Source organism: Jatropha curcas, chromosome 5, assembly GCF_041381405.1.
Source record: "Jatropha curcas cultivar XTBG-Jc1 chromosome 5, XTBG_Jcur_1.0, whole genome shotgun sequence".
Taxonomy (NCBI): domain Eukaryota; kingdom Viridiplantae; phylum Streptophyta; class Magnoliopsida; order Malpighiales; family Euphorbiaceae; genus Jatropha; species Jatropha curcas.
In genome coordinates this window covers 11,223,689-11,236,488 of record NC_143155.1, presented here as the reverse complement: position 1 = coordinate 11,236,488, position 12,800 = coordinate 11,223,689, and the positions used below count along the sequence as shown (strand labels likewise).

The window sequence follows — 12,800 nt, the reverse complement described above, 5'->3', positions numbered from 1 at the left end:
AATTACTTTGGCTACAGTTGCAGTATTACTTACGCAGTACATCAGGGAAAGAAATATATGCACATACACAAAAATTTTTTAAATCCCCAAAAGTAACCAAAACAGTTGTAGTTTTTTTTCTTTTTCTAGTTTTCTAAACATTATTTTCTTTTAAGTCAAATAGATGTATGATATAAGATAAAAAAATCAAGAAAATTAAAAATATTTAATCATTAATAGGCTGTCTATTTATTGCAATGAAGATATAAATCTTTTACTAAATTAAAATGATAGTAGTTACAAATTATTCAGAAACAAAAAAGAACATAAGAAATTATTATTAAGAATAAAACTCTTCTAAAACTCACATAAGAAAAAAAACATTTCAACGTATACAAATATATCAATAAAACATTTTTTATATATTTTTTAAATTAAAATTTTCAACTATCTATTTATCCTAGGTTTAATTATGTAAGTTTTATTTGAGAATTTACTTCTTAAAAAATATATTTAATCAAATCTTACAAATATAAAGAAAAGAATATAAATAAAAACAATATACTTTATTCTTCATTTTTTCTCTCCTAAATAAAATATTACATATATTCTATTTAAAAATTTATTTTTTAAAAAATATCCAATCAAATTATATAAACATAAAAAAGAAATTAATAAAAAATATATTTTATTTCTTTTTTTTTATCTATCTCCTAAATAAAATATTTAAATTATATCAAAATAAAATTAAATATTGAACAAATAAAATATTAAAAAATTTTTAAATGTTTCGTTATGATATATTTATTAAAAAACAAATTTAGTGAAAATAAAATAAAATTTTAAAAGCTTAATTATTTATAATATTTATTTAAAAAATAATTTTTTTTATTCGTTAAGAGGGTGATAGGCCAAAATAATATTGCGGGTAATACAATAAAGAATAATCCTCCTCTAGACTCGTTAAATTATTGAAAATACTTGTAATCGAGAGACTTTGAACTCGAGACCTCTAACTACTGATATAAGTGAGAAGACAATTATAATTAGTTTAAAAAATAATTTTTATAAATATATCCATCAACTAATAAAATGTAATTTTTAAATTGATTATGATTAAAGTTATTTTAAAATATCATAAATTTAATAAGGGAAAACCTAATTGTTTCCCTTATTTCTATTTTTGTATATGGTATAAATGGATAGATATAAAATATAAAATTAAATATATATACGAGAGGACAAAACAAAGCAAAAATAAAAAAACGAGAGCAGGTTTGCGCAGTGTCAAATTAACTCAACATTGATCAAAGACGGGCAAGCTAGTGTATGCAAATCTGCAGTCTGAGAAGGGCAAGGTAGGGTTCCTTTTCTCTGATTCTCTCTGATCTTTGGATCACTCGCCTCTCATCTTTCTCTACGCTAACATCTTCAGGTGGGCAATCAATTTCGAAATTCCAATTTCAGTTCCTTCATTTTTTCATTTATTCCTTTTTCAACATTGCAATTTCAATTTCACCTTTTTATCCCACTTATTGGTTCATTTGATCATATATCGGTTTTCGCTTATTCATCTGTGCCCATTTTACATGATTTATTTGCAATATATAGTTTATAGTGTTAATGGTTTCGATATGCATAATATAAATAGTGTCGATACTGGTTTAAATAATTTGAGTTCAGTTAATTTGGGTTACTGGTGTAGTTGTAATGCAGTTGTTTTTTAATTGAAAATCAGAGTTTGGATTCTAAAACCCAACATAGATAATCTGCTCGTTGGATTGTTGACACTTTGTTTTGCAGAAGTTTTGAACAGGGACTTGGGGTTGGAATTGGACTATAAAGTAAACAAGATGGTTAGGTTTCGTTGCTTGTTTGTAATTATTATTTTTTTATTTATTTATTTTTTCTTTTCTGGGTGCGAATGAGCTTCTGCTAATGATTTTTTTTTTTTTTTTTTTTTTTTTTGGTTTTTCGTTCCTTTATCATAGAATTACCTTATGGGAGCTTTTAAACCAGCATGCAACATATCCATCACATTTGCTGATGGAAAAACTCGCAAGCAGGTAGTCGGCTTTTTTCAGTGGTATATACTGTATAGTATAGTTTCGTGTTAAATTGCTAATATAGGATTAATGTAGTTTGAGAAATTGAAAATTAAAATGAAAGGTGGTTCAATGGATTCACTTTGTAGTTATGCTGCGGAATTCTTGCAAGGTTCTATTGGATTGAAAAACAATGAATTGACTTGTGACTCTACTTCAGACCAATTTATTCTTGCATTTTCCCTTTTTTTGGCTACCAGTGTACATATTAATATGCTTGCTTTTGGATCGTGTTTATTTGATACTTTAGGTTGTTTGATGGCTGATGATATTTGTGTCTTTACATCTGTGTATAGGTTCCAATGAAGAAGGAAAATGGTCAAACAGTTATGGTTCCTCTTTTCCAAAGTCAAGAAAATATTGCTGGAAAGGTGCTATAATTTGATAGTATTTTTGTGTATGTTATTGATTATGGTGAAACATCTTACAGTTTGTGACATTGGTACAATCAATCTAATGCTTTGAAAATATTGTGGTGTGATTTTAGATTTCAATAGAGCCATTTCAAGGGAAAAAGGTTGAACACAATGGCATCAAAGTCGAGCTTCTCGGTCAAATAGGTGAGTTTTTCTCAACTTCTCTGGTCTCCATGTGCTAAATTTCCAATAAAAAGGAGAGGCTTAGGATATCTGGAATTTCTTGCATTTTGCTATGGTATCATATTCAATTTATGCCTTCAACAAATTCTGGATGGTTTTGGAGAATGCATTGATAATGGCTTAATGGTGAATGTATTTTTGGCATGTGCATCGGTGGTTTTCCTTTGCCAGACTTTTAACCACACAAATGCCATAAGTTTGGATAGTACTTTTGCCTTCCAAATGAAATGGAAAAATGAGCAGTAGAAACATGAATAAAAAAGTAAAGAAGGACGAGAAAATATACCAGAATGTTTTTCAAGTAAAAAATTTTCTATCTAGCGTAGAAGACACCAAAGGGACAAGAGAGTCAATCCTCAACTTAAGTCAGCTTAACCTAGCCTTAACGTTAATTTAGTTGGAGTTGGCTATGTATGGATTGTTTTTCTACATTACATTTGGTTTAGGGCTACATCCATAGAAAGTTTAGTGATGCCTTTTTTCACTTCTTCATTCTGGATCATCTTGAGTGGTGGTCTTTTAAACTATCTTGAGTCTGTATTAGTTTGTTAAATAGTTGTTAAAGTTTGTTTGTCTGATAGCTCAGTTCATCTCTGTTAGTTTTTCTCCTGTATTGATTACAGTTTGTGAATTATTCTTATGTAAGTTCATCCATGAATTGTAATTGTCTTCGAGCTATAGAGATGATTCACTTCTCTCTTTATTCTCTTCTTCTTCTCTTTTCCCTTCTTCTTCTTTCTTTCCCTTTCTCTTTTCAGTCGGCTACTTCAATTGCATCTGCGTCCTCCTTCTCTTCTTCTCTTCAATTTCTAGCAAATACTTTGTGCTGGCTCAGAAGCGACTCAGAATTGATTGCATTATATTCTTTCTCAGAGTTATCAAGCTGGTGTTATTTTTACACACCTAGGCATTTTATGTACCTGTTGCTCACCCCTCATCAACCTGTATCTAAATAGAGGCTGAGGATTGTATAATGTAACTATAAAAATTGACAATAGTCATAAATCATCTACCAAGAGTTTGCCTATGGAAGGTTGCAAGAAATCACTCATATCCCTGGTAAGGCTGGGAGCTTTAGACAATCCAAAGGTCACACAACTGAGCGTTTTCGCAATCTGATCTTGGGTTTAAAGGTGGTTTTCCATTCATCACCTGACCTAATGCAGATTCAGTAGTTTTGTTTTGTGAAATGTGCAAGAGTGGCTTTCACCAGGGACAATTTGTGTGCTTGAATTGCTTAGTGCTCTAGTTGATTGAATTAGGACAAACTTGTTATAAAGTTTATTTTGCATCTGTTCTCTGTAGTCAGTAATTTGTTGCTAAATTGCTTTCAAAAGATTTAACATCATTGACCTTAGTGCAATTTGTAACAAATTGTTCCACTTTGCAGAAATGTATTTTGACAGGGGCAATTTTTATGACTTCACATCTCTTGGTGAGTATCCTATTGCTATATAAGTGCTTATATTACAAATTCTCCATGTCTTCCATCTGTTTTAGGAACTGCATTATGATTAATTGCAATGTTGTGAAATGTAGACTAGAATGGTAATCAGACCAAAGAATCTGCGAATCAACCATCATACTTGGGCTGCCGTTTTAAACATTTAAGTCCTGTTAAAACACAGGCTACCCTTATGATGAACAGTCAAATAAGGATAATTGGAAGGAACATGGTCAATGATGTGCTGGATTTTCCAGTTAATATGAAAAAAGATAAAGATTGAGGATATGTTTTTAGGGGCTTGAATGCTTCATGAACTATTCAGTGGAGAAATTCATGCTAGCCCTATTTGATGTTGCTTTCAATAGAAGTACACTTTTGATATTTACTAAAAGCAGTTAGAGTTTCATATGGAATGTTTGTGCTATCATAATTGCAAAAGCTGGATGCTTTTTTTTGGAGCATCTTGGGGTTATTTATGCTAAAAGCAATTTTAACTATGGGCTATAATAAACACTAATCTCTTATTTATTCACTCTTTGCATTGTTAAGAAAATGATGGCGTTTCCTGGATGAAATATGGCTCTCGTTTCAATCTCTGTTTTGTTCTTGTTAAATTTATAAACAAAAGACTCATGTCTTTGTTGGTCCAGTGACCATATTGGTGTTTGCAACATTGGTTTTATTCATGACACTTGAAGTTGAGAAGAGGCTCTAAAATTGAACTAAAATTTTTATTTGCTGTTTGCTTTCATTTATTACCATTCTCATTCATCATTTTAGTTTTTGTAACTAAGCCTGCAAATGTAAATGATGACAAAAATTAACTTAAAAATTTTTATTTTCTCACTTTCAGTTATGTCCAACTATTCTCTTTCATTATTTTATCTTTCTAAAGATCTAAAAATTTGTAGGTTTGTACTTAAGCCAGCTAAAGTAAATGGTTAATTTTTTTATCCTGCACTGACAATTTTAAGACTGTCCATATGATCAGTTATGTTGTCATAATTCTAAATCCTCTTGTTTGCAGTACGTGAATTGGATGTTCCTGGAGAAATATATGAAAGGAAAACATACCCATTTGAGTTTTCTACGGTAGAAATGCCTTATGAGACATATAATGGGGTGAATGTGAGGCTTAGGTATGCAATTATTTAATTTTATCTTTTTTACCTTTGTCTTTTATCATTCAACTACAACATCTGGATTTGGTTTTTTTTCCCATTTTCCCTTCCCTATCTAACCTTTTTTTTTAAAAAAAAAAAAAAATTGCCTATCTTGACAAACTTATGTTGAAATATAAGATTTAGATTTGTTCATTCAATGATGCAAAATTTCAGATAAAATTAAGAATGAAAATGAAAAAGATATGAATAAACTTAGTACATTAATCTAATAATAAAAGTAAAATTATTTAAAAATTAACCTTAAGGCTTCAATCTTTTCTGGTGAGATTTTTTTTTATATTCGTTTCTGGAGCGATTTTTTTTTATATTCGTTAAATGTTTTAAAAAAAAAAAGCATATCAATTGAAAAGAGAATTAATTTGTAGCTTAAAAATGACAGCATTTTGAAATTTAATGAAATAATAAAAATGGTAAATATTTTTTTCAAATATTTTAATACATTTGCATAATTCAAGAAATAATTGAATATTTTTTATAAACCGAAGAAATAAAATTATGAATATAAATGAAATCTTCAATATTCTATACTTTTTGTTGATTATTTGTATTGATGTTTTGTGGACCACTGCAGTCAGTTTGTTATCAGAAGCAGTTCAAATTGATTTGTACTAACAAAATTACTATACACCTTTTTCAGATGAAAAAGGTAAATACTTTTTTTTAATTGACAATGTATGTCACAGCAGGTTGCTTATTTGCTCTTTGACAGGTATGTTCTGAAAGTGACTGTTACTCGTGGTTATGCAGGAAGCATTATTGAGTACCAGGACTTCGTGGTAATATTTTTGTTATCTCCTCCCTCTCTAACACACCCACCTGCACAGGCATGCGCATATAATGGTTGACACTTAACAATTTCGAGGCATAAAATGACTTGTCTTTTGCAAAAACACTCAAATTGAAGGTCTTCCTCATTCTTCATCATTTATATATCACTACTCATGTAATGCAGGGAAAAATTTAGGGCAAATTAACTCTCAACAATTAGGGCTAGAATAGGTTAATAGTGGTTGGAACAACATTGGTTTTAAAGAAAACCTTAGAATTAAAATTCTGAATTGAAAGAAAAGTTAATAGCATCCTAATCTGATGATTTTTGTCCTATTTATACTAGTCAGGACAAATCCTAATCCTAGATTAAAAAGTAATCCTAATTAGCTAATACTTCTAGATTGAAAACAAATGCTAAATAAAGAAGGAAAATTGAATTCTATTCCTAATTAATTAATAATTTCTTATTTAATTAGGAATCCCAGATAAACAAGGAAACCATAAAAAATTTCCTAGATGCTCCTGCATCATCAAGGAAGACGGTTTGGATTGTACTTTGAATTTATTATATTTGATATTGTTTTTATTATATTTGATATTATTTTTTATTATGTTTTTTCAATATGTTTTATTATATTTTTAACATCATAAGTAGCAGAATTTGTAAAAAAATAAAAAAACACATTTTGTGTTATTGAAATTCATTTTATTTATTCTTCTTTTACCCAAATATTGCAAACATGTCTTTAAAGCAAATGTTTTGTTTACTTGATGTTATTAAAATTAGGCTACTGAGACTTCTGTAATTTTGATTATTCATACTAAAATAAAAATTCTATAGTATTGTAAATGTTTTCATTTAATAGTAAGGGACTTCTGCGCAACAATTATATTTTTATTTTACGAAGAAAATAAAAAGAAAGTTTTTTGATAGTTTAATTTATATATGAAAATTATATTTTAATATTTAAGTTTATTATATCATTTTAATTTGAATGTATATACACGAGTAAGGCAGGTGCTAAAAAGACCAGTGTCAACAAATTTAGGTTTGATTTCGTCTAATATTAGATGGGTGATACCGATAGAATTTTTAAAAATGTAATAGTTTTGCATGGAATTATCAAAATAAAAGTTTTTGATAGAATTACAAAAAGTGCTCAAGGTTAAGCGTTTTTGTCATAATGCTGGAAAAAAAAAAGCCTCAGTCCTATTAATATCTGTTGTTTTCTTGGTTGAGAATAGATTAGTAATTCTTGCATCATATTAATCTGTGGAAAATGTATCATCACCTGTGTCTGTCTTGACATCATTTTTATGTATCAGGTTCGCAACTATGCTCCAGCTCCATCAATCAACAATAGCATCAAGGCAAGTGCAATATTTTAACATTGCAATGTGAACCTGGAAATTTTTACATTTCTTTCATTATCTCCACTCCTGAAATCTTAGTTTTGTGGCATTGCACTTAAGAGGTATAAATTGCATTGCAATTCCATCCCAGGTATGTGGACCCTGGATATCCCAAGGAGGGTGAAAGTGCAGCCGACTAAAATTCCAATAATGTAGAATTTTTATGTTATTCAGTTATGGAACATTATTTAATTCTATAAATCGACTATGAGCCATTAATTTTTATCACATAATATGTTCTGTTTTTGCCCTCCTTTTTCTCCTACTACCCCAGCCCCTCCCCCAACAAATAAAAGTAAACCCACCACCACACACAACCCTGTTATTCAATGGAAACATTGTTATCCTTGTTGCATTTGGCAACTAACAATCTAATTATCACAATTTGTACCCTTCGTTCACCATGTAGTTCAAAAATTGTCTGACCCACTTTTTCCATTCTCACACCTAACAGCACCACCTGCGAACCCCATCATCCAGGCACTGCATGCCAATTAGTTCCACCCACTCTGTTAGTGGCCTGCCCCACAATCCACAGCAAGGATGCCTTTGGTAATGTAGCACCCATTGATCCTAATCTCTGACTATTAAGCAGCAAGCGTGATATTCCAAGCAATATGGTCACAGAGGTCGTCACAGCTTGCCAGATCATTTTTCCTTTCTCTCTGGTGAGTGACATGGCCTCCATGTGCACAATTGATAAGAAGAAACTTCTGCAGTTTAAAAAACGTGAAAAATCTCAGGAGTGTTTGATGATTACTTCTTTTCTTGTCAGCTAAACAAAATTAGCAAGTTAGCTGTTATCTACATTAGCATTTGCAGATGTCTATGGGATGGAATCTTAGTGTTAGCCATGGTTGTTTTGAATAATGATGTCCCATGTCCACTCTATAGTTGATAATACAACTCAAAGAATTGGCCACAATTGAAAAATGTGCAAACTGCATAGTTGAGGCTTTTAGGGTAGCCTTGAAACTCAGATGTGGGATGCCCTTCCACTGCATAACAGGTACTCTTTTTTGTCATTCTGTATCTTTGTTTTGATTTCTCAATAAATCATGCAGATGGAAGTTGGAATTGAAGATTGCCTGCACATTGAGTTTGAGTACAACAAAAGCAAGTAAGTTTACGAGTGCTATTCATCAATCTTCTTTAGATTTATATGAATGCTCTTGATTAGCATCCAATAATTTAAGTTGTGGATCCGTAATGTGAAAATCGTCTTCCGTTTAGTGGGTATACTGGAGCTGCAGCTGCTCATGCTATCCAGGTGCTTTTTATTAGTACTTGGATGTGACATGACTAGGGTGATGTAGGATGGGATACAGTGTGGTTTTTGACATCCTCAAGACAAAATTAACTAGGATTAAAGGAGGCAATAATTTGCTGCTGGTTAGCTTTGGAAGGCTGCATTTTTTTTTTTTTAAATCTCATTGCAAATTAATTTGTGTAGGTACCATCTCAAAGATGTTATTATTGGCAAGATATATTTTCTTCTTGTAAGAATCAAGATAAAGAATATGGATCTTGAGATCAGGCGCAGAGAATCAACAGGAGCAGGGGCAAATACACATGTTGAGACAGAGACACTAGCAAAATTTGAGTTGATGGATGGAGCTCCAGTCAGAGGTATGTTCAGCATTCCTGTTGATGTTTGATCACATAGATTAACCAAGAGAACTCCCAAGAATGGAGAGTCACCGTGGCAACAGAAGTATAGTAGTACCTCTCTTTTATTTAGAACAAGAAATATATATTTACTATATCGTGTTGGAGATCTTAGATACTCTTTTTATAGAAAATCATAAAGAAGGCAAGATAGGTATACACATGTGGAAGTTTGAAATAAATTGTACTTATTCTTGTTTTTAGGTAGGTTGTGTATCCTAACACTGGCTGGGACATCCTTTAATTTCCATTGTGCATGAAAGTGATGGCCTTAAAATAAGGTACTCGTTGTTGCAGGTGAATCTATTCCAATCAGACTGTTCCTTAGCCCTTATGAATTGACACCAACACATCGCAACATTAACAACAAATTCAGTGTGAAGTATTATTTGAACCTTGTTCTGGTTGATGAAGAGGATCGGCGCTATTTTAAGCAGCAGGAAATTTCAATATATAGGTTGCAGGAAAATTCTTGATTAGACATGATGCTTTTAAACTGGTTTCATACCATGAAAAGAGAGCAGAAGATGACTGCATTGTGACACACTGTAAAGCTTTAAAGATTAAGATTGAAATTGTGGGCGTCTTAAATCAGAAAGAATTGTTGGATCAAAGGTCCTGTTTCTTGGATCGGTCTCAATTAACATTGTATAGTTTGCAGTCACTGCTTTGATTGTACGCTTCTGAAATTTATGTAAATGGCCTTAGTTTGGGCTGTGGATAATCTGGATTTTCATTTTTTATTAGTTGCTCCAGACCCCTCTTCAGTTCCACATTTTGTAGGACCAAGGTACGCTTTTTTTTTTTTTTTTTTTAATAACGTATTTTTCTCTCTTTACTTCTAATCTGCCAAAATTATAGGTTGCTGTTTAATTGTAGTATAATAAGTTACACGACAGTACTGTTCTTTATATCTCACTGGGAAGTAAAGAATAAAAGTGAACAATTTTTTTCAATTTTTTTCAAGTAAACTGTAAGCTTAAGATCTTTGTCTATCTACGTTAGATTGTTTTGATGATAATGAACTTGATTAGGCTTTGAGTATCGAATAACTTTTATTTAATATCCACCTTATTTTTCACTCGAACATTTTATTATATATATTTATATTTAAATTATAATAGTTTTTATGAATGTGCCTTACAAGTGTTTGTACTCATTATCCATACTATGTCATTTAATTTTTTTATTTATTATAATAATAAAGATCACCCAAGTTAGTAAACAATTTGAGAAAATAATATTTATTTTCTTACTTACAAAGTTAATTATGAAGTATATCTTCCACATTTCAGCTATTGATCAATTAGCTTACGACAATCAACAGTTCAAAGCTTTTATGCTCTTGTCAATCAACTTGCAACAAAATCAACAGTTCACGCTGAACTTGTCAATCGCAACAATCAACAACTGAATGCTTTCACGCCCTTGTCAATCATCATGCGATAATAAACAGCTGAAGGCTTTCACACTTGTCAATCATCTTACAACAATCAACAGCGAAAGGCTTCCCCCTTATCAATCAACTTGCCAACAATAATCAGCACTTGAAGGCTTTCTTCCTTATCACTTCCTTCCTTATCGATCAACTTGCCAACAATAATCAGTCGTTGAAGGCTTTCTCCCTTGACAATAGTTTGCCACATCCTTGCAACATTTAAAAACATATGCACCTACATTTTACCATATTGCTCTATTCTAAATTACAGTTTTAGAATCACTTCTCCATTTTGTTAAGTAGAAAAACACTCAGTTCACTACCATTACGCGTGCCAAATCATCTTTGGCAATTTTGATGGGAGACGACTATGAACATATGTTTTTCACACTCTCATGTTAATAAAAATTAGCCATAACAAGTACGGTTAAACTATTAGCAAATCGGGTCCAAAATCGAAGGTTAATCTAGTAGATAAAGGTCTTTCCTCACGCTTTTGGTCATAACTTTTCCCATAAAAGGAATTTTAGCATAAATGTGTTGACCTTAATCTCAGTACCGGGGCATAAAAAATTCTATCACGATTCCAACAGCTCAAGAATAAGCTCAATTGGACATCATCTAGCCTTGGCCGCAAGGCATCACAGGCCTGAACCAAAGCACCATGGGCCCCACCCATAGTACTGAGATGTAGAAAATTTCATCATAGTTCCAACGCATCAAGAATCAACATAATCAGACATCGTTTGGTCCTTCAACCAACCTTTAAACAACGAAAAAACCAACGAAAATCAAACCAAATGGCCTAGGTACTTAGGAGCCCCCATACGGTACTAAGGGCCATCCAATCGGTGTCGACCAGCCCCCAACTGATACCGATCAGGTGCCTCAGTGGCACACCAATCGGCTCCGATGCAAGGCCCTTTGGTACCGATTAGAGGCCCATCAATATTGACCTGGACCCTGGGACAACCTATAAAAGGCACACTCTCTCCTCATTTTCAACACCTCTTGTTTCTTGATCGAGCACTTCTCAAGCATCAACAACTATCATTCTTCCTTGTGCAAATGATTCTAAGGTCTTAAACTTTGATTTTTACTCGTTTTCCTTAATTGAGCTAAAAATCCGACTTGGTACTCAAAAGTCGATCCTTTTGACTTTCACTTACACTTTGGTCCTCCTTGGTCCAAAGCTAATTAATTAGTTAAATTAATTAATATAAGATTAAATCGGGTCCTTGCACCCTTCCTTAGTTTACGTGGAGAAAGAATCAATATCTTCAATCATTTTACATCGTGGAGCTCTGATCCGGCCGCATAACACAACCAAGGCTACAAAGTATAATCACTAAACTTAAGCTTTGTCAATTAAGCTCGGTCCATCCGACACTCAAGCCTAATCCGTTCGGCACCCTTTTAAGCCCATTCTGAGAATGACATCTAAAACCCTACCATCCTAATCGATGGTAGAAATTTGTGTGCCTTGATCCTCATGCAAATGAGGTACGAAGGCATATCTAGGATTTCAACCTAGGTAGCGGTCCCTGACCGAACAGATCGGCCGAGATATAAGGGAATGTGTTGTATGACCTAGAATCCTCGATAAATAAGACTAGAGCCAGGATCCCCTCCAAATTACACATTTATATTCAAGTTATGTTTTCAAAGCTTTGTCCATATCACTATAATTGCCATGCATCTAAGTATGCTCATGCATCGATAATCTGTCATTCACGTTAACCAGTATTTTGATTGATTCTAAACCATTCCGAAAACCTAGTCCCCGAACCAAATAATTCGAAGCTAGTGCATTTTATCCTTATGGCAAACTAAAATTGGAGTCAAGCATAGGGTTTTTACGTTACATTTTCCCCGAAAACAAAAACAAACTAAGGTGGCGATTGTAAACGCATCACACACCTAAACGCGCTCCAAAGAGCTAATCTAATCACTTAAGCATTATAAGAGCCAAACGACAAAAGGAACAATATGGAGTTCTTGTCGGTTTGTGAGAAACCGATCAATAGGCTTGTCTAGATCGGCTACATCCTTCGGATCTTTCCCATGGCACTCGAAGGGGCGTCACATGTTATACTATTATAACCTAGATAAAAATATCTTGGCAAAGGTATATTATAGGATAAAACCTAGGTTGAAATGTGCTACCAACCATAACACAATGTCACTGTTCAAAAG

The 12,800-nt window shown here is 32.4% G+C and overlaps 1 protein-coding gene across 2 annotated transcripts; it reads left to right on the top strand.

The window, feature by feature from the left end:
• The first annotated feature begins 1,205 nt into the window (after positions 1-1,205).
• On the top strand, positions 1,206-9,912 carry LOC149496219 (vacuolar protein sorting-associated protein 26A). 2 transcript variants are annotated; one of them, XM_089721826.1, is made up of 12 exons: positions 1,206-1,337; positions 1,783-1,835; positions 1,971-2,045; positions 2,381-2,455; positions 2,572-2,644; positions 4,074-4,118; positions 5,158-5,269; positions 6,024-6,090; positions 7,412-7,456; positions 8,563-8,618; positions 8,952-9,127; positions 9,464-9,912. In XM_089721826.1, the coding sequence occupies exons 2-12, from the start codon at positions 1,833-1,835 to the stop codon at positions 9,640-9,642; spliced, it is 906 nt and encodes a 301-aa protein (XP_089577952.1). In that variant the 5' UTR covers positions 1,206-1,337; positions 1,783-1,832; the 3' UTR covers positions 9,643-9,912. The 2 variants fall into 2 exon arrangements, with proteins under 2 accessions (XP_089577952.1, XP_089577953.1); XM_089721827.1 differs by having other exon boundaries at positions 1,254-1,414.
• The last annotated feature ends 2,888 nt before the right edge of the window (positions 9,913-12,800 follow it).